Below are 25,709 nucleotides of genomic sequence, written 5' to 3' on the forward strand. Positions count from 1 at the left end.
CAACGCATTATTATTCAGAAAATACAACTCTCGTTTATTGTAGTAACGTAGTTATTTATACGTCAGTCCTGCCATCTAGTGACTAATTGTTCTATAAAATAAAATGCTTCCAGCTCCTTTTATATTAACTTCAGTAAAACAGATAAATTAAAAAAAAAAATAGTGCTTGTTATATATTTCTAAAACGTTACTTGGAGTAGAAACTGTAATACAAAAAAAAATGTTTTGTTTTTACTGTATCCGTGTTTGGTTGGCATTTATTTGCGCAAAGCAACTGGGCTATCTGCGCCAAACAATCGGTAAAAAGCGTAAAATAGATAGATATGAAGTAGAAAAATGGATGGAGATAAAACGAGACAGTTTAGATAAACAATCTAAATATAATTAAAAACGCCAATGGCTCGTATAAAGGAGAAAACATAAGAAAGTCGGACAATTTCACCATCTTCAATGACACTGTCCAACGTCAGTGATAAATCCATGGGAAAAACAAAATGTGTCTAAGATGGCGCCGATGCTCATTGTGACTCGAGTGTCAGAAAATCCACAAACTGGTGCATCAGTCACATTTATAAGAAAACAATGAGTTAAAAACTGTGACCAATACGTAGCCTAGCTAGAACTTACCTGATTTCATTCTTACAGACACAAGACGACCAAAAAGGTTTGATACTAAAAACGTTTTCATGACATGAGTTACGTACAGACGACAGAAACGTTCACATGTTTCTTAGTTTCCTGACTCAAACTTTCTCCAAATTCCAATGCTTGTTGTTGTTGTTTTGAATTAAGCACAAAGCTACACAATGTGCTATCTGTACTCTGCCCACCACAGGTATCGAAACACGGTTTTTAGAGTTGTAAGTCCGTATACATACCGCTGAACCACTGGGAGGCAATTCCAATGTCCCTCGTAGTTTACAGCTGTTCTTTTTAACACCCCGCTCACATGTGTTGTGCGTGTTATGGCGCGTGTTTTAACAATAAACTTGTTAGATAGATAGAGTTTAGATAGAGCAGTTCTTTTTGCTGAATTTCGCACAAGCTGTTCTCAAGACCTCTTTGTTGTAGTCACCTAATTTACAAATTATAGCTGAGAAGGAAAGCTTTAATACCACCCACCGACAACTCTTGGGTTACACTTCAATACCACCCACCGACAACTCTTGGGTTACACTTAAATACCACCCACCGACAACCCTTGGGCTACTCTATAATACCACCCACCGACAACTCTTGGGTTACACTTCAATACCACCCACCGACAACTCTTGGGTTACACTTCAATACCATCCACCGACAACTCTTGGGCTACTCTATGATACCACCCACCGACAAATCTTGGGCTACTCCATAATACCACCCACCGACAACTCTTGGGCTACTCTATAATACCACCCACCGACAACCCTTGGGTTACTCTTCAATACCACCCACCGACAACCCTTGGGCTACTCTATAATACCACCCACTGGCAACACTTGGGCTACTCCATAATACCACCCACCGACAACTCTTGGGCTACTCTATAATACCACCCACCGACAACCCTTGGGTTACACTTCAATACCACCCACCGACAACCCTTGGGCTACTCTATATACCACCCACTGGCAACACTTGGGCTACTCTACATGACCGAAACATGTACAACTGGGTCAGATACACCAGTTATGATGTTGTTAGATGCCTAGGTGAAACTTGCGGTGTAGTTAATAAAACTTCAATTTATATGTCTTTCTGTAACTTTTAGTAGTTTAATGTATTTAATTTCAACAACAAAGTGTACATTTTACTTATTTATAGTATTAGCTGGATTAATACATAGCATTATTATAATAAATACTTAAATAGTAAGAACTATATCTTCAAACTTTGATAGGCGTGATACTTGAACCTATATGTGTGACGATTATGCTTCGATACTTGGTAATATTGCTAGAAGGCCAAGCTTCATCAGCTCTTCTTGGGTTAACGGTCGATAACACCACTAGCAACGAAGGTTTGTGTGTTTGTTTGTTTTTTCAATTTCGCACAAAACTACTCGAGGGCTATCTGTATTAGCCGTCCCTAATCTAGCAGTGTAAGACTAGAGGGAGAGCAGCTAGTCATCACCACCCACCACCAATCTTGGGCTACTCTTTTACCAACGAATAATTGGATTGACCGTCATATTATAATTTCCCTACGGCTGAAAGGGAAAGCATGTTTGGTGCGACGGGGATGCGAACCCTCAACGAAGGTACCTAACTGATAATGAGGAACAGGTATTATAGGTAGTGTTATTGCTACTCCTTATTAATATTAATAACTATAATGGTAACATCGCTAGAAAGTCAAGCTTTATCAGGTATTCTTGGATTAACGGCCGAAAACACTGCTAGCAAAGAAGATACCTAAAACTGATGATGAGATTCAGATAAAAACCATGATTACCTCGTTTTCCAACCATTACTACTAGAGAGATGTTCGCAAGAAGTAACATGTGTTTGAATACACTTCTTGTTACTACCTCTACAAACTGTTTAATAGCTTCTGAGAAACCAACCATATTAAAGTCGCGAATTCGCAAAATTACAAACATTCATAATTTATCGAAAGGTTTTTCTAGGGTAATAATATTTTGATATAGAGATAAATATTATACACACAAGCATAGGGTGTAACTTCGCTGTTTTTGTTGTAAGAAGTTAGTTTGGTTGTCGATATTAAACAAATAAAAATACGGGATTATTATGGTCTGTTTACTTTGTCTAGCTTCTAGATGTTCAGGGAAAGATTTAAAATTAGGCTTTCATTACGAGAGAGAGAATTTAAGTTTCTGTTTTCCATCTGTTTATGTATTTTCACATCGGTTTTGTTTACATTTATTTAATGCATGCGTAGATCTGTTTATAATATACATTAACATTGGTTTACGGTAAAATATAATTATGTTTATACCAGTTTACATATGTTCATACTTCAGTAAGTTTTTTTACGTTCCCTAGTGGCACAGCGGTACATCTGCGGACTTACAACGCGAAAATCCGGGGAATATCCATGGATCGCGGTGGAGGGCAGAGCTCAGATATCCCATCGTTATGTTAATTACAAACAAATCTCTTTACATAAACTTATGCTTACATCTGTTTCAGTACCGCTTATTAATAACTATTAGACTATTTGAATGGAACCAACTGTCACATTTATAATGCAGACAGAAACTAATGATCTAAGTTACTGAGATATAGTATCTTCTATCGGTTACTAAACTTCTTTACTTATAATATTTTATTTATATCAGACGATAGAATCAATCTTCTACTTTAATTTTTAAAATAATTTTTTAAAAATATTTAATTTATCAACCATTGTAATGCTTCTATAAATGTTACACTGAAGGTCGTTAGTCCAACCATTGTAATGCTTCTATAAATGTTACACTGAAGGTCGTTAGTCCAACCATTGTAATGCTTCTCTAAATGTTAAACTGAAGGTCGTTAGTCCAACCATTGTAATGCTTCTCTAAATGTTAAACTGAAGGTCGTTAGTCCAACAATTGTAATGCACCTCTAAATGTTAAACTGAAGGTCGTTAGTCCAATCATTGAAATGCTTCTCAAAATGTTAACTGAATGTCGTTGGTCCAACTACTGTAATGCACATCTAAATTTTATACTGAAGATTGTTAGTCCAACCATTGTAATGCACCTCTAAATTTTAAACTGAAGATCGTTAGTCCAACCATTGTAATGCTTCTCTAAATGTTAAACTGAAGGTCGTTAGTCCAATCATTGAAATGCTTCTCAAAATGTTAACTGAATGTCGTTGGTCCAACTACTGTAATGCACATCTAAATTTTATACTGAAGATTGTTAGTCCAACCATTGTAATGCACCTCTAAATTTTAAACTGACGATCCATAGTTTAACCATTGTAATGTTTCTATAAATATTAAACTGAAGGTCGTTAATCCAACCATTGTAATGCTTCTATAAATGTTACACTGAAGGTCGTTAGTCCAACCATTGTAATGCTTCTATAAATGTTAAACTGAAGGTCGTTAGTCCAACCATTGTAATGCTTCTCTAAATATTAAACTGAAGGTCGTTAGTCCAACCATTGTAATGCTTATCTAAATGTTAAATGAAGGTCGTTAATCCAACCATTGTAATCCTTCTTTAAATGTTCATTGAAGGTCGTTAGTCCAACCATTGTAATGCATCTCTAAATGTTCATTGAAGGTCGTTAGTCCAACCATTGTAATGCATCTCTAAATGTTAAACTGAAGGTCCTTAGTCCAACCATTATAATGCTTCTCTAAATGTTAACTGAAGGTCGTTAGTCCAACCATTGTAATGCTTATCTAAATTTTATACTGAAGATTGTTAGTCCAACCATTGTAATGCACCTCTAAATTTTAAACTGACGATCGATAGTTTAACCATTGTAATGCGTCTTTAAATGTTACACTGAAAATCGTTAGTCCAACAATTGTAATGCACCTATAAATGTTAAACAGAAGGTCGTTAGTCTAACCATTCTAATGCTTCTCTAAATGTTAAACTGAAGGTCGTTAGTCCAACCATTGTAATGCATCTCAAAATTTTAAATTGAATGTCGTTAGTCCAACCATTGTAATGCATATTTAAATGTTAAACTGAAGGTCGTTAGTCCAACCATTGTAATGCTTCTCTAAATGTTAAACTGAAGGTCGTTAGTCCAACCATTGTAATGATTGTCGTTATGTTAACTGAAGGTCGTTAGTCCAACCATTGTAATGCTTCTCTAAATGTTAAACTGAAGGTCGTTAGACCAACCATTGTAATGCTTCTCTAAATGTTAAACTGAAGGTCGTTAGTCCAACAATTGTAATGCTTCTCTAAATGTTAAACGGAATGTCGTTAGTCCAACCATTGTAGTGATTCTCTATATGCTAACTGAAGGTCGTTAGTCCAACCATTCTAATGCTTCTCTAAATGATAACTGAAGGTCGTTAATCCAACCATTGTAAAGCACCTCTAAATGTTAAACTGAAGGTCGTTAGTCTAACCAATGTAATGCACCTCTAAATGTTAAACTGAAGGTCGTTAGTCTAACCAATGTAATGCACCTCTAAATGTTAAACAGAAGGTCGTTAGTCCAACCATTGTAATGCTTCTCTAAATGTTAAACTGAAGGTCGTTAGTCTAACCATTGTAAAGCACCTCTAAATGTTAAACTGCAGGTCGTTAGTCCAGCCATTGTAATGCTTCTTTAAATGTTAACTGAAGTTCGTTAGTCCAACCATTCTAATGCACCTCTAAATGTTAAACTGTAGATCGTTAGTCCAACAATTGTAATGCTTCTCTACATGTTAACTGAAGATCGTTAGTCCAACCATTGTAATGCATCTCTAAATGTTAAACTGAAGATCGTTAGTCCAACAATTGTAATGCATCTCTAAATGTTAAACTGAAGATTGTTTGTCCAACCATTGTAATGCATATTTAAATGTTAAACTGAAGGTCGTTAGTCCAACAATTGTAATGCTTCTCTAAATGTTAAACGGAATGTCGTTAGTCCAACCATTGTAGTGATTCTCTATATGCTAACTGAAGGTCGTTAGTCCAACCATTCTAATGCTTCTCTAAATGATAACTGAAGGTCGTTAGTCCAACCATTGTAATGCTTCTCTAAATGTTAAACTGAAGGTCGTTAGTCCAACTATTGTAACACTTCTCTAAATTTTAACTGAAGGTCGTTAGTCCAGAGGATTCGGCGCGTTTTTTAAACACGCCTCAAATATACGGTGAGAAAGTGAAAGATATACTGAGCATGATATCTAATGGTATCATCCTCTGGTATCGGAAATTTCGGGATGAAGATATGAAAACACTCACAGTAGTCGTAACGTAGTGTTATATCTGTCAACGCTACGAGAACGTAGCGGAAGCCCCGTGATATCTCCAACGTTGGATATAGTGGAGACCTTAACATTGAAGAAAGGAAATCAAACTCTACCATGTTATTACTGTCTACAGAAACAAGTGGCACACTTTTAACGTTGCATGAAATATGAATGTACCAGAGAAATATTACGTAATATAAGCCACAGTATTCAACCCGAAGAAAGACACATTACAGAGGATAAGAAACAAATCAAACTGAAGTACAGTCAAGGAACATCCCCATTAACAACCACAAACATAGAAACCACTGAAGCATGTATTGAGGCGTACAACCACTGAACAAGAACCACATAACTACGGAACAACTAAATGCAAATAAACAGCGGCCACGTTCAGTAAACAGTCCTACTTTAGAAGCAGTTCAAACCTCCTTTACAGAATTTATTCAATGGTATAAAAATGCACTAAATAAACCAAATGATATTACCTTATTAACAGAAATAGCCACGTAAGACTTTACACAAATAAACACTGCCATACATTATAACAACTCACACAAATTACTTACGTTTGCATAAAAGTTAAAAACAAATATAATGTTTACTGATCATCTGTCAAATGTTATTAACATACACTTACTAATTTAAAAGTTAAAGAATGAAAACTATAACTAGTACAAATTGGTTACGATATGGGTCTCATGGACCGAGACAGTGATGAGAAAGTCAAAACTTAACCACTGGAGACATGCTGAGACACTACTCTCAGTCTTCATTATCACCTAGTGCACGCGACTGTGTGTTTAAAGGATGCACTCGTGATATTATAATATAGACGTATGACACTACAATGAATTGTTTGTGCATGTACCAGATAAATGGAAACATAAAATACCGCCTACCACATTTGTAAACAGTTAAATAATGAACCTTTCAGCCCTGTTTATTTGATGTTCTAAATGACATTTTAGAGAATATATATGAAACACAGTAAAGGACGAAATATTTGTCTGTTTGTTTTGAATTTCGCACAAAGCTACTCGAGAGCTATCTGCGCTAACCGTACCTAATTTAATATCGAAAGACTAGAGGGAAGGTAGCTAGCACCACCAGCCACCGCCAACTCTTGGGCTACTATTTTACTAACGAATAGTGAGTGGGATTGAGCATAATATTATAACGTCCTCAGGGCTGAAATGACGCGCATGTTTGGTGTGACGGGGATTCGAATCAACGATTCTCAGATTACGAGTAGAGTGCCTTAACCACGTGGTCATGTCCCGGGCCGCCACAGTTCTGAGTTTTATTTCAAGTTGAACATGTTTATCAAAATTCCTGTCCTTTTTTGTACCAACGTATTTATTGTTTTATCTGTTTTGCCCATCACAGGTATCGAAACCCCGTTTTTATTGTTATAAGTTTCTACACCTTCCTCTCTGTCAGTGGACTGAGGGGCATATATTTATTAAACCGGTTTCGTAGCATCTGTGTAAGTCTAGAAAATAAATACAAAGGTTTTGAGAAAAATGACATTTAAATTTAAAATTCATAGTTATACGTTCTCCGTTGGTACAGCAAGCAGTCTACGGATTTACAACGCTAAAATCAGGGGCTCGATTCACTTCGGTGAACTCAGCAAATAGCCCGATATGGCTTTGCTATAAGAAAACACAAGTAGTTATAAAATAGCGTGATATAAGAAATATCCTCAGTTTTAAATTCAAAACCAAACTGTAAAACAAAAACTAAATTAAAATCAGTGGTTATACAAGTTAACGTGTAATCCAGAAAGAATTTTAAGACATTTTGATAAAATACATAAAAGGTTATAAATAATTTTGATTTGGTAAGAGATCGTTGAAAGATAAAGATAAACTCTATTGAAAACCAGATTTTTCAGGTTGTAGACACAACAGTCAGAAAAGGTTTTCGAAAATTCTAAAATAATTTGGCCTGACGCTATCCTCCAATTTTATGTTTCTTTTTCAAATTATAAAACAAATATATCAATTATTATAAAATGTTGTTTATTGCGTACAAATCATCTTAAATCAAGAAATTTCATTGTTGGGCCTAAAAATTTACCTTTTATTCTAATATGTCCAATTTGTGGAGAATTATATGTTGCAAGAGACTATTAAAGAGAGGCCCCGGCATGGCCAGGTGGTTAAGGCACTCGACTCGTAATATGAAGGTCGCGGGTTCGAATCACCGTCACACCAAACATGCTCGCCCTTTTAGCCGTGGGAGCGTTATAATGTTATGGTCAATCATACTATTCGTTGGTGAAAAAGTAGCTCAAGAGTTGGCGGTGGGTGGCGATGACTAGCTGCCTTCCCTCTAGTCTTTCACTGCTAAATTAGGGGCGACTAGCGCATATAGCCTTCGTGTAGCTTTGCGCAAAGTTAAAAAAAAACAAATCAAACAATTTGAGACCAAACGAGTTAGTTAAGTCTGGAAAAACGACCCCTACCGTAAGTAAATATTTTAATTTATATAACTTGGATTAAAGGAACGATTTTTGTTTTGTTTCGATAATTTCCTTTTCAGGGTGTTTGCAAAAAAAGAAATGTTAAATGAAAGCCGCTAGGAGGCGATGTGTCACACAGGTCATGCATGATGTGCCTTACGTATCTTATAGGTAATGTTCAACAAACACGGTTATTAAAAAAATATGGGGCGGTTGAGTAAACAGTTTTTTAAAAATATCTTTACTCAGTAGAACATAGTTTATTTGTAGTAAATTATGGTTAAATTTAAAATAATTTAACTGTGTTCAAAAATGTTTAAAACAGATTTATCAGGAAAGAAACACGTGGAAAGTGGAGCATTACTTTGTGAATGTTTACTATACACGAGAGTTTGTGTCTACAGAAATCAGTGCACGCTTTACTTGTGTTAGAAATGATTTTATAAATTTCGTCACAACCTAATAATAATAAAACGTACTAAAACTTTATTTCGACATACATAATAAAACACATCACACCAGCCTTATAAATTCAATACAACATCCATGTTGTGTCATATACAAGTGATTTCTTCAAGTCAAACTGTACCTTTGTTTCGTCATGTTTTGAAATGCGACATTCGGTCGGTTAACAGCAGGCAGTAACAGACATGAAATATACAATTATATAACAAGGTCTACAGTAATCAATTTCACTTCTCTGTTTGATTAGAGATTTGTTAAATTACGTGACTCATTAGACAAACATAAGTTGTAAAACTATAATTATTAATTGAGAAGCACACATAAAAGAGGTTAATTACAGCAATAAAAATAGACAGAATAGAATAGGGTGTTTTTTTTCGACAACTCTTTCATCTATCTCTCTGTATATTAATTAAACAGATGGAGCCAGCTATGTTGTCATTCGAAATGTTATAAATTATTCATAAAACACTTATCTGTATTTTCGTTTATTAGGCCTACCAGCGGCCATGAAAATACATCGTATGTTGACAAGATAGGTAATTTTACTTAAAATAATATCCGATTTTACCACTCTCCATATGCTGATTTATCTTAACAATTATCATTTATTATTGTCGTAATACTCGAGTTAAAATGTTCAGCCCCAAAATTTCCACACGTTGATCTGGGTACATTGACTGAATTGGCTCAAATTTTAATCGTTAATTGTGAGTTCTTTGTTTAGATACGATAAAGTGTTAACATGCCATCACTGTCGCACCATTCCATTTATCATAATATTTGCGAGGGCATTTCTTCGTTTCCGCCAAGTCCCAAGATCCTTTGCGTGGTATCTCAGTTGTTTCAACCATTCACTGGACTCCTTCATTGTATCAGCCTGGGAAGAAAGTCGAACCGTGAGAATCGAATCACGAATTCAATGACATTTGTACAACAGTAGAGTTTGAAAGCTGAGTTGTTAAGAAACGAAATGATTGGTTTTGTAAATATGGAAAGTAAATATCGAAATAGGTGACAAAGTAGCAATAAATTAGACCATAATTCTTAGAAAACCTAAACTTGTAATCTCAGTTTTCAATCATATAAAACTTGATCTTTATAGTTTGGGAAATTAGATAACGAAACCAAAACTCAAATTGATTTCGATGAAATAAATGAAACTTGAATTTAGGGGACGAACTTTTATTACACTATGTATTTATTTATATATTTATTTATTTTGGTCTGTAACTCAAAATCTCACCTTAAAAAAATAAGCTTCCTTTGTTGTGTACTCCTGGACTTCAAAAGTTTCATAATTTTCAGGATCAGAGCTAATAACACAGTTCCCAAGATGCATCGGATCCTGCAAAATAAGGTGAGAATTTGTATTTAAGAAATTAGGCTTAGTAGAAAACATTTTTAATTTTAACAGTTCTGAAAGCTATATTTATTCAAACCTGTTGAGCATTGTTTTTGAAAGTGCGCCAACTCTTAGGGCTAACTCTTTCCAACAAACAGTGTAATTGACCGCACATTATAGCGCCTCCAGGGCTGAAAAGGTGAGCATATTTGGAGACAGGTTTCCATTTCGCGACCCATAGATCGTAGCTCAAGCGCCTAACCACTAGGCCGCGGCATACATTGAAACGTGTGTATAAATATATTTGAAAAATATAAAATACATAAAATAAGACACATGAAATCCTATGTCTTTGTGACTTTCAACCAGAAAGACAGTTTATAACACATGTGCACTGAGACGGCCAGGTCAAAGAATCCTGTGCTTCAGATATCGATGTCCCTGTCTTTGTACTGACCAGAATACAGCCTGCCAGAAAAACTTTGGCTCTTCAAACAAAAAACAAAAAAAAGCTACTTTAATACAGCTAATAGAGTATTGTACAGTATGAAGTCTCAAACGTCGAACCTTTCCATCCGTAGCCCAACAAAATAACTACAAAGTCACGGGATACATAAATTTAAACCATATAAAATAGGACGGCTTTCCATAAACAATACTTCGTTAATACACACATCTTAATGTATTGTTGTATTTGTTACAGTGTTAAGAGTTCCAAACAGTCGGAAATCTAACAAACATCTATTTAAATCCGATAGCAATGAACTTCAAGTGTTTCTCATGCTATAAAAGCTCCACTGTTTTGCGTTCTGGCAAACAATTAAAAATGAAGTGAATTTTGATCTGAACTCACCCAGACAAATAAGAACATTTAAAACTTAATCCGAAACGTCATGAATTAATAAATATCATACAATAATCACAATGAAACAATTATTGTTTTCTTTGTCAAATAATTACCGACGGGAAGTTTTACGTATTAATGACTTGACGACTACTTTCATAAAGACGAGAAACCCACTTGAAATAAAAATGTATATCAGAACGGCTGGTACGGATATTGACACTTTTATTATTAAAGCAGAAAACAACGTTTCGGCCTTCCTAGATCATTTTCCCGAAGAAGGCCGAAACGTTGTTTTCTGCTTTAATAGTAAGCGTTAATACTCATACCAACAGTTCAGAGATACATTTTGACGATTACCTAATTAAAAATATTGTTTCATTTTACCTTCACTAACACAAACCGTCCGTTTCTTTCCTTCATAAGAAGTAACGTGGCATTCCTTATTCCGGTGTTTCTAGGAAACAATATGGAGTTTTCGTTGGCCAAATCTGGTTTGTAATTAGAATTTGGCTTTCCTAACGTAACAAGTAACGCATGAACTGTAACGAACTTGTGTGGCTTTCCCTTCTTGTTCCATGGCATGTCTGCTATTGGGTAGAATTGTAATTTACCAGCCATTACGAAACGAACCTCGTCTCGATTCCAATTCAGTACCTCTAGCGCCATCTATTAAGAAAATATCACATTAAAAACATAGCCCATTTCATGGCCACTTTAGGAAAGCAGCCTCTAGTAAGTAGATCTTAGGATCACACTAGGCAGGTCATTGAAACATTACGTCTTTAGGTGGGAGTTTAAAAAAGCAACTATAAATACCTTGTTTGACACAAGCCCTATTTCAGTGTTTCAACATTTGTTTTACGACCGAATAAATCAAGCACCTGGAGTTAATGAGTCATTTCAAGTGGTGAGTCATAAACCAAGAATATTATTCACTCAGAAACATTTTAGGGTGAATTAACTCTGGGTTTATAGTTAAATTATGTGAACATTGAACATTAGCTAAAGTTTTTAAAATCCAATAACTATTAAGTTTCAAAGAAGTTTCAACTTCGCACTATTTGGTTCGAAACCCAGTTGTTAATAGTCAATTTGGTTTGGATTGTTTTTCAACTTCGCGCAAAGCTACACAAGGCCTATTTGCGCTAGCCATCCCTAATATAGCAGTCTAAGACTAGAGAGAAGGCAGCTAATCATCATCACCCACCGCCAACTCTTGAACTACTCTTTTTACCAACGAATAGTGGGTATTGACCGTCACATTACAACGCCCCCACGAGAATATTTGGTGTGATGGGGATTCGAACCCGCGACCTTCATATTATGAGTGCCTTAATCACCTGGCCATGCAGGGCCACGTTCAGGCCAGATATCAAATTTTCTTGTTTGTGTAAGATAATGTTTGTTATTATCAGGTTAACACGTTTTTTACAACATATGAAGGAATTGTGTTAACCTTAGGCAAATATTACGTACAAAAATGTGTAATTGGAGAGCTTACAAACTCTTAAATCTTATGATGAAATCAACGTTTTAGTTAGGACGACCTACACTTATTATCACACTGAGTGTTATAAAATACACTTCGGAACTTGACTGTTGCGAACTGAGAAAAACATTCATAATCATTTTAAAATAGCTATGAAGCAGCTGATTGGTTAGTCACGATTGGTTAAACTCTTCGATATGTACGATTCATTTTGTTTATTATACAGCCGTGTCGGTGTTACTTTGTTTGTTATACAGCCGTGTCGGTGTTACTTTCTTTGTTATACAGCCGTGTCGGTGTTACTTTGTTTATTATACAGCCGTGTAGGTGTTACTTTGTTTATTATACAGCCGTGTCGGTGTTACATTGTTTATTATACAGCCGTGTCGGTGTTACTTTGTTTATTATACAGCCGTGTCGGTGTTACTTTGTTTATTATACAGCCGTGTCGGTGTTACTTTGTTTATTATACAGCCGTGTAGGTGTTACTTTGTTTATTATACAGCCGTGTCGGTGTTACATTGTTTATTATACAGCCGTGTCGGTGTTACTTTGTTTGTTATATAGCCGTGTCGGTGTTACATTGTTTGTTATACAGCCGTGTCGGTGTTACTTTGTTTGTTATATAGCCGTGTCGGTGTTACATTGTTTGTTATACAGCCGTGTCGGTGTTACTTTGTTTATTATACAGCCGTGTCGGTGTTACTTTGTTTGTTATACAGCCGTGTCGGTGTTACTTTGTTTGTTATACAGCCGTGTCGGTGTTACTTTGTTTGTTATACAGCCGTGTCGGTGTTACTTTGTTTGTTACACAGCCGTGTCGGTGTTACTTTGTTTGTTACACAGCCGTGTCGGTGTTACTTTGTTTGTTATACAGCCGTGTCGGTGTTATTTTGTTTATTATACAGCCGTGTCGGTGTTACTTTGTTTATTATACAGCCGTGTCGGTGTTACTTTGTTTATTATACAGCCGTGTCGGTGTTACTTTGATTATTATACAGCCGTGTCGGTGTTACTTTGATTATTATACAGCCGTGTCGGTGTTATTTTGATTATTATACAGCCGTGTCGGTGTTATTTTGTTTATTATACAGCCGTGTCGGTGTTATTTTGATACATATTATTGTGATATTAACTTCACTATTTTACTATTGTATTAATTATTAAATTGTGAAGATATTTCTATCACACAGCAACTCTTCTCAACGGAAGAAAAGAAAGACACTGTTCGCAGAATTTCCAACGTTTCTGTTTACAGCAGCTACTAGATGGCGCTTTACAATTCGGAAATATTTGTTTTACCAAGTGGTAACAATAGCAATCACGTGGACAAAGAATCATGTGGGTAGCAACATAAAAAAGTTGACGAAGAATAAAATGTTAACAATGTAAACAGATGGACGAAAATGTCTACCAAGGTGTTAACAGATTAGATGTTTACCAAGGTGTTAACGAATTAGATGTCTACCAAGGTGTTAACGAATTAGATGTCTACCAAGGTGTTAACAGATTAGATGTCTACCATAGTATTACAGACTAGGTGTTTACCAAGGTATTACAGACTAGATGTTTACCATATTACAGACTAGATGTTTACCAAAGTATTACAGATTAGATGTTTACCAAAGTATTACAGATCAGTTGTCTACCATAGTATTACAGAACAGTTGTCTACCAAAGTATTACAGAACAGTTGTCCACCAAAGTATTACAGATTAGATGCCTACCAAAGTATTACAGATCAGTTGTCTACCAGAGTATTAAAGACTAGATGTCTGCCATAGTATTACAGATCAGTTGTCTACCATAGTATTACAGACTAGATGTCTACCATAGTATTACAGACTAGATGTCTACCATAGTATTACAGACTAGATGTCTACAAATCTCACCTTTCGAAGTTTGATGTGACCGATTTCCTCACCGTTTGACAGTCTACGTGTTGACGTGGAGATGTTAGATATTCTCCTCCATATCTTAGTTTCACTCACACCTTTCGTCTGCTGGATAAGAAAAAATCGTTTTAAACTTTGTTCTTCCACCATGATATAACACAACTAGAATACAGTTAATATCCGCTTACTTATAATAATAATAATAATAAACTTATGATATAACATAACTAGAATACAGTTAATATCCGCTTACTTAAAATAATAATAATAATAAACTTATGATATAACACAACTAGAATACAGGTAATATCCGCTTACTTAAAATAACAATAATAATAAACTTATGATGTAACACAACTAGAATACAGTTAATATCCGCTTACTTATAATAATAATAATAATAAACTTATGATATAACACAACTAGAATACAGGTAATATCCGCTTACTTAAAATAACAATAATAATAAACTTATGATGTAACACAACTAGAATACAGTTAATATCCGCTTACTTATAATAATAATAATAATAATAATAAACTTATGTTGAGTTCCATCGAAATTTCTCTCAAATGTCTCCAATAAGACTTTCTGGAATGAACAAAATCAGTTTACAGTGAACTTCTGAGTGTCCTAGTACCAGTTGTGAGGTATGTGTTCACGTACACCATTTACAGCTGGTTTTTAAATACCCAACATCGCTACAACACTGTTACAAGGGTAAGATAACGTCATGAATCATGACGACCAAACCTGTAAATTATTGGAAAGTTACGTATAGCTTTGTTTCACACTCTGGGGTGTTAGACTAAACCTCGGGTGCTGACACAAACATTCTGAAGTCTAGAATCATCAGTAGCAGTTTGTATTGTATTTTTTTGTTCGTCACGGAAGTGAGATTCGGGTGAATGTCCGCAGCTTTCCGCTGTACTTGTAACCATACGGAAAGACCCGTGAAGTAGAAATGTGGGCGCTACCAGTAAGCAGCGCCGTGATGTCGTCCTCTGAGAGCGGGGTTTGAGCACGAACCGCATCGGTACAAATTGAAAACTTAACAAGTACTTTAATAACTGAACCTAAAATTTTTGTAAGCCTGCATTACCCACAGCCACTAGGCGGCATATAAAATAAACATGACGATTTTTTTTTTAATTTTGTTTTGTAACTAAAATAAATAAATTACGAATGTTCTGTAAAAATTCTGATGTTAATATAGATCGTGTGCAGTTCCATGTTTAGTTTAGATTTATTCAAGTTTGTTTTCCTTAAAATGAAATTAGGATAATTCACCATGAAGAAAGCAACAAAAGCAGCTTTCACTGACTCGAAAATTCTTGACACAACAGGAAAATAGAAGTTTATTGGTAAACAACATTAGTTGAAACTTGGTTTCAATTTTTCCTTTTAAATTAAGCATTAATCACCTTAAAGCTGGAACATCGCTTATAAATGGAAGTTATCTTGAAATAACAAAAACGTTTACAGAGAAACTGCTGCTTCTAGACTCACATTTCTTTAGATTTTCATCTTTATAATTGTAACATAAACCACTACTAATGTGCTATATATATATAATACAAAGTATGACAACAACAAATCTCATTCTGTGCAGGGAGAACAGCAGACGTTGTGTGACATAAGAAACTGACGGAACTTCATTATGTTACAGCGAAACATGTCATACCATTAGTGGTATATGTATTCTAAAGAAAACAGTACCTTACCAACCATTCCTCTAGAGTACAGTACCTTACCGACCATTCCTCTAGAGTACAGTACCTTACCGACCATTCCTCTAGAGTACAGTACCTTACCGACCATTCCTCTACAGTACAGTACCTTCCTAATCGTTTCTTCCCAAATATTTCTCTCCAATAGTTTCCTAAATGTTTCTCTCTCTCTTTGTAATGCTTGTCCATAAATCCACTATCGTAATTATGACTCTCGTCTGTTTACTTTAATAATAATCAATATATATTTCATCACTAATCCATTCCATTTTAGTTTCGAAATATCTATTTATCTGACAATATAATAACAGATTTAATGTAGATATCTATTCATAATTGTTAAATACACATCAAGAGAGGTGCTTTATGAAACATGGAGTAAAATTTTAGTTTCAAAACTATAGAATAAGTTTCATAAACTCTGGATAGTTCATATTTTACTGCAGTCAAGCCAGCACTTGTACGAAGTGGAGACTACGGACGATAAAATCTGACCTAATTTTCTGACTTGTAAACAATCTTCTGGTGGTTCCTGCAAGGTTTCCTTGTGAAGGCTGGGCAATGCGTGCATGTCAGGCGTTATCTGGGGCTAACCAGGTATCAGACCGTTTTTGTTGTTGTTTTAAAGGTACACAAGTACATGTTTAAGCCTAACTCTTACATCTCCTAATAGTGACTTATTCCAGTCCCACCTGTTGGAAAACATAGAGATTCTTAGTGTTTTTTGATAGTTTCTAAACTGTTAAGTCGACAAGTAGAAAATACACGCAACTCCTTTGTATTCTAGATTTTTAACCCCAGTGGCACTTATAACGCTAAAAACCTGGCTTCGATACTCGTGGTGGGCAAAGCACAGTTAGTCCTTTGTGTAGGCTTGTGCTTAATTACAAAGAAACAAACACTTTAGGTTGAACTACCTAAAAATATTCAACCAGTATTTCTGTCCAGCGTTAACATTCTAGCCCTTAGAGCAATGTTTCTAATAGTTATTGTTGCCCTTGGAGTAATGTTTCTAATAGTTATTGTAGTCCTTGGAGCAATGTTTCTAATAGTTATTGTTGCCCTTGGAGCAATGTTTCTAATAGTTATTGTTGCCCTTGGAGCAATGTTTCTAATAGTTATTGTTGCCCTTGGAGCAATGTTTCTAATAGTTATTGTTGCCCTTGGAGCAATGTTTCTAATAGTTATTGTAATCCTTGGAGCAATGTTTCTAATAGTTATTGTACGTCCTTGGAGTAATGTTTCTAATAGTTATTGTTGCCCTTGGAGTAATGTTTCTAATAGTTATTGTAGTCCTTGGAGTAATGTTTCTAATAGTTATTGTAGCCCTTGGAGCAATGTTTCTTAAAGTTATTGTTGCCCTTGGAGTAATGTTTCTTATAGTTATTGTAGTCCTTGGAGTAATGTTTCTAATAGTTATTGTAGGTCCTTGGAGTAATGTTTCTAATAGTTATTGTAGTCCTTGGAGTAATGTTTCTAATAGTTATTGTAGTCCTTGGAGTAATGTTTCTAATAGTTGTTGTAATCCTTGAAGCAATGTTTGTAATAGTTATTGTTGTCCTTGGAACAATGTTTCTAATAGTTATTGTAGTCCTTGGAGTAATGTTTCTAATAGTTATTGTTGCCCTTGGAGTAATGTTTCTAATAGTTATTGTTGTCCTTGGAGTAATGTTTCTAATAGTTATTGTAGTCCTTGGAGTAATGTTTCTAATAGTTATTGTTGCCCTTGGAGTAATGTTTCTAATAGTTATTGTTGCCCTTGGAGTAATGTTTCTAATAGTTATTGTTGCCCTTGGAGTAATGTTTCTAATAGTTATTGTAGTCCTTGGAGCAATGTTTCTAATAGTTATTGTAGTCCTTGGAGCAATGTTTCTAATAGTTATTGTTGCCCTTGGAGTAATGTTTCTAATAGTTATTGTAGTCCTTGGAGTAATGTTTCTAATAGTTATTGTAGTCCTTGGAGTAATGTTTCTAATAGTTATTGTTGCCCTTGGAGTAATGTTTCTATAGTTATTATTGTTGGCCCTTGGAGTAATGTTTCTAATAGTTATTGTTGCCCTTGGAGTAATGTTTCTAATAGTTATTGTTGCCCTTGGAGTAATGTTTCTAATAGTTATTGTAGCCCTTGGAGTAATGTTTCTAATAGTTATTGTTGCCCTTGGAGTAATGTTTCTAATACTTATTGTAGTCCTTGGAGTAATGTTTCTAATAGTTATTGTTGCCCTTGGAGTAATGTTTCTAATAGTTATTGTAGCCCTTGGAGTAATGTTTCTAATAGTTATTGTTGTCCTTGGAGTAATGTTTCTAATAGTTATTGTTGCCCTTGGAGTAATGTTTCTAATAGTTATTGTGGTCCTTTGAGTAATGTTTCTAATAGTTATTGTAGTCCTTGGAGTAATGTTTCTAATAGTTATTGTTGCCCTTGGAGTAATGTTTCTAATAGTTATTGTTGCCCTTGGAGTAATGTTTCTAATAGTTATTGTAGGTCCTTTGAGTAATGTTTCTAATAGTTGTTGTAGTCCTTGAAGCAATGTTTGTAATTGAAGCAATGTTTGTAATAGTTATTGTTGTCCTTGGAGTAATGTTTCTAATAGTTGTTGTAGTCCTTGAAGCAATGTTTGTAATAGTTATTGTTGTCCTTGGAACAATGTTTCTAATAGTTATTGTAGTCCTTGGAGTAATGTTTCTAATAATTATTGTTGCCCTTGGAGTAATGTTTCTAATAATTGTTGTTGCCCTTGGAGTAATGTTTCTAATAGTTATTGTAGTCCTTGGAGTAATGTTTCTAATAGTTATTGTGTCTTAATTTACCAACGCTCGTAAATAAACTATTTTTGTTTACAAATTTTGGACAAAGCTAAGCAACCGCATAGCTGTTTTCTAATTTAAAATTAATATTCTATAGAAAAGATAACCAGTAAAAGAAGAGCCCACCAACCCTTGGGCAACTCTTGTCTGATTGAAAGTAAGACTGGTCTTTTATAGCATGGCCACAGATAACCACTTGGTCACACCCGGCACCTGTAATAAACAAAACTAAACAGGTAGACTCTTACTCTAACCAGCATGATTTACTTTAAATAAGTATAACGGATGGACAGGGCTTGAAGGAAAAAAACTCATACTTAACCCTAGTATCCACCTATGCAGCCTAACTCATACTTAACCCTAATATTCACCTATGTAGCCTAACTCATACTTAACCCTAGTATCCACCTATGCAGCCTAACTCATAGTTAACCCTAATATTCACCTATGTAGCCTAACTCATACTTAACCCTAGTATCCACCTATGCAGCCTAACTCATAGTTAACCCTAATATTCACCTATGTAGCCTAACTCATACTTAACCCTAGTATCCACCTATGCAGCCTAACTCATAGTTAACCCTAATTTATCACCTATGTAGCCTAACTCATACTTAACCCTAGTATCCACCTATGCAGCCTAACTCATACGTAACCCTAGTATCCACGTATGCAGCCTAACTCATAGTTAACCCTAGTACCTACCTATGCAGCCTAACTCATAGTTAACCCTAATATTCACCTATGTAGCCTAACTCATACTTAACCCTAGTATCCACCTATGCAGCCTAACTCATAGTTAACCCTAATATTCACCTATGTAGCCTAACTCATACTTAACCCTAGTATCCACCTATGCAGCCTAACTCATAGTTAACCCTAATTTATCACCTATGTAGCCTAACTCATACTTAACCCTAGTATCCACCTATGCAGCCTAACTCATACGTAACCCTAGTATCCACGTATGCAGCCTAACTCATAGTTAACCCTAGTATCCACCTATGCAGCCTAACTCATAGTTAACCCTAATATTCACCTATGTAGCCTAACTCATACTTAACCCTAGTATCCACCTATGCAGCCTAACTCATACTTAACCCTAGTATCCACCTATGCAGCCTAACTCATACTTAACCCTAGTATCCACCTGTGTAGCCTAACTCACACTTAACCCTAGTATCCACCTATGCAGCCTAACTCATACTTAACCGTAATATTTACCTATGCAGTCTAGCGTATACTTAACCTAACATCTAGTCTAACTAATAACTATCCTAGCCCATACTTTCGCCTGGAATATAATGGATTCACTCCAACATGAGCTGTGTTATACATTCTATAACCGACATTTTCTTGTCCAGCCGAACTGATAAGACTAATCGTTTAATAATCACACATTTCTCACTCTTAAACGTCTTAAAAAGTAAATAACGTACGTGTTTTTAAAATGTTGTCTTTAATAACAGAGAAGTTTTTGTCATACTTGATTTATTCCGACATTTAACAAGAACTACTTTCTATGTCGGAGTCGTACACGTTTCCTATCTAAACTGACTGGAGTTACATTGAGATATGTTGTTTTGTTGTTTTTCCTTTAAATAGGTAAAGTGAACACGTATCTACTAGGACTATTTACCCTGTCATGCACTTGTAACTTACGATCTGAAACAGATGGTGGTAAAAGAAATGCTACCCAACGATGATAAAGCAACTTCAAAAATGTTTATTTATCAAACTTTGCTTGTCACACTGTTTAATGATATCGATCTAGATTCCATCTTGATGTAAACGGACTTAAACCTGCGAAATATGATAACATATTGTTTTAGAAAGAAAGCACAGGTTGACCCTGTTGTACAACTATAAACTTCAATACTGGACTAGCCTGGGTTTGAATCCAGGCGACATCATCACAAAATAACCCTCTCCCCATTTAAGTTGTGGGTGCGTTATGTGAATGACTGTCAAATGGCCCGGCACGGCCAGGTGGGTTAAGGCGTTCGACTCGCAATCTGGGGTCGCGGGTTCGAATCCCGGTCGCACCAAACATTCTCGCCCTTTCAGCCGTGGGGGCGTTATAAAGTGACGGTCAATCCCACTATTCTTTAGTAAAAGAGTAGCCCAAGAGTTGGCGGTGGGTGGTGATAATTAGCTGCCTTCCCTCTAGTCTTACACTGCTAAATTAGGGACGGCTAGCGCAGATAGCCCTCGAGTAGCTTTGTGCGAAATTGAAAAAACAAACAAACGAACTCAAATCTTTTGAGTGAATGGTGTGATGTCAGTCTAGTCAACAGTTCTATTAGAAATACAAAACTTTCTAAAAATAATTATATTTTATTGACGAGACATGACTCATCTTCCAATAAGTTTTGAACAACAACAAAATTTTACCGAGTCGTATTTCAATACATTTAAATGTATACAAATGTTTCTTTTACAACTTTCCTAAATTTTAACTCTAGGCAAAAATAAGTCTAGAAATAGCGAATATTCGATAACTAATAATTATGTTATTAGTTACCAGATAATACTGCAATAGCACCTCGTGCGTGAAAGTGAAGTGAAAATTAGTTTACTTGAAATCCATTTTGGAAATTAAACTTCCGTGAGCTTTGAGAAAATATTTGTAGATTATTGGACTAAATGTAATTAGTTCAATCTTACCTCAACTCAGTGGAAGAACATAAGACCAGCAGTTAACAACGGTCTCCTAAGACAAGTAGATATTCGAGCCTGATATAACTGGATTAAGCCTTACTCCTGGTTTATTCTGCTAAGGTATTCTGAAGGTCAACCAGTGCGCATGCGCACCTAGAAACTGCTGGTATTGGTTACTGGATTTAATCTCAATCGACGTAATAAAACTTCTTATAATGCAGGTAAAATATGACGTCATTTCAAGATCACACGCACCAAAGAGAAAAACGTCATATTCAAAAATGTATACGTTAGCAATAAAAATTACAATGCAACAAAACTAGAAGAAAAAATAATAATTCGAGCACTTTCGACTAGTTTGCTTGCTTTGTTAAACGCAAAGCCACACCACGGGTTAACTGTGTTCTACCCAACAAACATCTAAAGCCAGTTTTTCACGTTACAAGCATGCAGAATTCTATCAAGTTAAAACCAACTGTTTGTTAGCTGTTCAGTGCAATGCTACACAAGAGAGGCTGGCTAACTGTGCGCACTGCAGGTATCACAACTTGAATTTTAGCGTTATAAGTCTTCAGTCTTTTCACTTGCACTTACAGAGTATTCACCAAACTAATTCTTTGGACTTCACACACACACACACACACACATAGCCTTGTATATCAGTCTATCCACTTACACCAATCAAAACACCGATACCGGAAACAGTCTACAGTTTAAAAACGTCCGTTTAAAAAACAGCATTTACGTTTCGAACTTGATCCAGCATCGTTAAAACAAAAATCTAACCCTGAGTGAGGCTTACAGTGTGGGTGGGCAAGGATCAGAATATATCCTGATGTAAGAGATGGATGTATACTTAAGCAAGATGTAACAAAAGTCCGTTATGTTCATAACGGACGACAAACAATATCAAAATGTAGTTCTCATACATGCCGTTCCACCACGAGTTTACACCAGTTTTGGTCACGTGACGTACTGAACAGCATATTCAAAATAGTTTTAATATATCGTCAGCACACCTCAGTAAAACAGTATCGCATCATGTTTTACTCATATGTTTTTCAACAACTTGATATATTATTGCAATTTTTCCCGTTATGCCTTTCGGCTAAATGTATTGTAACTGAAATGTTTTTGTAAACACATTCATATTACAACATCAATGTTAAATATCAATGAGGTTACTTAAACAAAGAGATAATTCTGACTTAAATCGACTTATAACAAAATCTTTATCTGGACACACTTTAATATTGAAATTCTAACACAACACATTAACACGGACCTATTAAAACACGCGTCTTACTAAAGAAAGGTTCGTCTAGATACCTCAATACAGAGCTATTCAAATAAACATCTTACATAGAAATATTCATGTAATTACATAGACAATAAGCTATTTAATTACACACTCTACAATAAAAATGTTCGTGTAATTACCTCTACACTAAGCTATTTAATTACACACTACACTATAAAAATGTTCGTGTAATTACTTCGATACTGAGCTATTTAATTACACACTACACTATAAAAATGTTCGTGTAATTACTTCGACACTGAGCTATTTAATTACACACTACACTATAAAAATGTTCGTGTAATTACTTCGATACTGATCTATTTAATTACACACTACACTATAAAAATGTTCGTGTAATTACTTCGATACTGAGCTATTTAATTACACACTACAGTATAAAAATGTTCGTGTAATTACTTCGATACTGATCTATTTAATTACACACTACACTATAAAAATGTTCGTGTAATTACTTCGATACTGAGTTATTTAATTACACACTCTACTATAAAAATGTTCGTGTAATTACTTCGATACTGAGCTATTTAATTACACACTACTATAAAAATGTTCGTGTAATTACTTCGATACTGAGCTATTTAATTACACACTACACTATAAAAATGTTCGTGTAATTACTTCGATACTGAGCTATTTAATTACACACTACACTATAAAAATGTTCGTGTAATTACTTCGATACTGAGCTATTTAATTACACACTACACTATAAAAATGTTCGTGTAATTACTTCGACACTGAGCTATTTAATTACACACTACACTATAAAAATGTTCGTGTAATTACTTCGATACTGAGCTATTTAATTACACACTACACTATAAAAATGTTCGTGTAATTACTTCGACACTGAGCTATTTAATTACACACTACACTATAAAAATGTTCGTGTAATTACTTCGACACTGAGCTATTTAATTACACACTACACTATAAAAATGTTCGTGTAATTACTTCGACACTGAGCTATTTAATTACACACTACACTATAAAAATGTTCGTGTAATTACTTCGATACTGAGCTATTTAATTACACACTACACTATAAAAATGTTCGTGTAATTACTTCGACACTGAGCTATTTAATTACACACTACACTATAAAAATGTTCGTGTAATTACTTCGACACTGAGCTATTTAATTACACACTACACTATAAAATGTTCGTGTAATTACTTCGATACTGAGCTATTTAATTACACACTACACTATAAAAATGTTCGTGTAATTACTTCGACACTGAGCTATTTAATTACACACTACACTATAAAAATGTTCGTGTAATTACTTCGACACTGAGCTATTTAATTACACACTACACTATAAAAATGTTCGTGTAATTACTTCGACACTGAGCTATTTAATTACACACTACACTATAAAAATGTTCGTGTAATTACTTCGACACTGAGCTATTTAATTACACACTACACTATAAAAATGTTCGTGTAATAACTTCGATACTGAGCTATTTAATTACACACTACACTATAAAAATGTTCGTGTAATTACTTCGACACTGAGCTATTTAATTACACACTACACTATAAAAATGTTCGTGTAATTACTTCGACACTGAGCTATTTAATTACACACTACACTATAAAAATGTTCGTGTAATTACTTCGATACTGAGCTATTTAATTACACACTACACTATAAAAATGTTCGTGTAATTACTTCGACACTGAGCTATTTAATTACACACTACACTATAAAAATGTTCGTGTAATTACGTCAATACTGAGCTTCCCCTTTAAACACCTTACTGTAAACGCACTAATACTAAGATATTTATGTAAAACATTCATTACCAAAAAAATGTCCTTTTGAAATGTTCTAGTGAATACCACACGTACTAATTTTTTTAGCCATCACAAGAAACGCTGTCATGATCAGGCGCACGTCTCGTTATGCAAGTACAGAACTATCAGACAAGACTGAAAAACATCTTTACCGATTGACGTCATAACTAAAGTGGTGATGTCATGCTCTACTGTTCGTGTTTAATGGAAACAGATATGTCAATTTCAGAGTTCTTAAATCTATCATTAGTTGTTAAAGACAGGCGACAACAATACAGTCTTTCAACACGAACCTTATATTCTTGTTCATTGTTGTACAAATATAGGTATTGTTTAAAAGCTATATTAAATACCTATACATATGAAATATAAATACATATACAAATACATATACATATTCTTTAGTCACAAAAACGAGTAAAAAACACACCGAACGTTTTGTTGACGTTGAAAAAGTTACATTTTGCTTATCTTTGTAAAGTATTCAGAATATGTAATTTTAATATCACACACATACAAAATACACAGTTCTAATATCACACACATACAAAATACACAGTTCTAATATCACACACACACCAAATACACAGTTCTAATATCACACACACACCAAATACACAGTTCTAATATCACACACACACACAAAATACACAGTTCTAATATCACACACACACAAAATACACAGTTCTAATATCACACACACACAAAATACACAGTTCTAATATCACACACATACAAAATACACAGTTCTAATATCACACACATACAAAATACACAGTTCTAATATCACACACATACAAAATACACAGTTCTAATATCACACACACACAAAATACACAGTTCTAATATCACACACACACACAAAATACACAGTTCTAATATCACACACACACAAAATACACAGTTCTAAAATCACACACACACAAAATACACAGTTCTAATATCACACACACACAAAATACACAGTTCTAATATCACACACATACAAAATACACAG

General features: G+C 34.8%; 1 protein-coding gene across 1 annotated transcript in view; it reads right to left on the bottom strand.

The window, feature by feature from the left end:
* Positions 1 to 8,804: 8,804 nt before the first annotated feature.
* LOC143257921 (uncharacterized) overlaps positions 8,805 to 25,709 on the bottom strand; it is a 36,789-nt gene continuing 19,884 nt past the window's right edge. Inside the window, exons 10-13 of the mRNA XM_076516969.1 lie at positions 14,380 to 14,490; positions 11,383 to 11,664; positions 10,053 to 10,154; positions 8,805 to 9,686 (exon numbers count right to left, since the gene is read on the bottom strand). Coding sequence (XP_076373084.1) covers positions 9,558 to 9,686; positions 10,053 to 10,154; positions 11,383 to 11,664; positions 14,380 to 14,490 — 624 coding nt within the window. The 3' untranslated portion in view covers positions 8,805 to 9,557. The remainder of the gene's footprint in view (positions 9,687 to 10,052; positions 10,155 to 11,382; positions 11,665 to 14,379; positions 14,491 to 25,709) is intronic.

Source organism: Tachypleus tridentatus, chromosome 7, assembly GCF_004210375.1.
Source record: "Tachypleus tridentatus isolate NWPU-2018 chromosome 7, ASM421037v1, whole genome shotgun sequence".
Classification (NCBI taxonomy): Eukaryota; Metazoa; Arthropoda; class Merostomata; order Xiphosura; family Limulidae; genus Tachypleus; species Tachypleus tridentatus.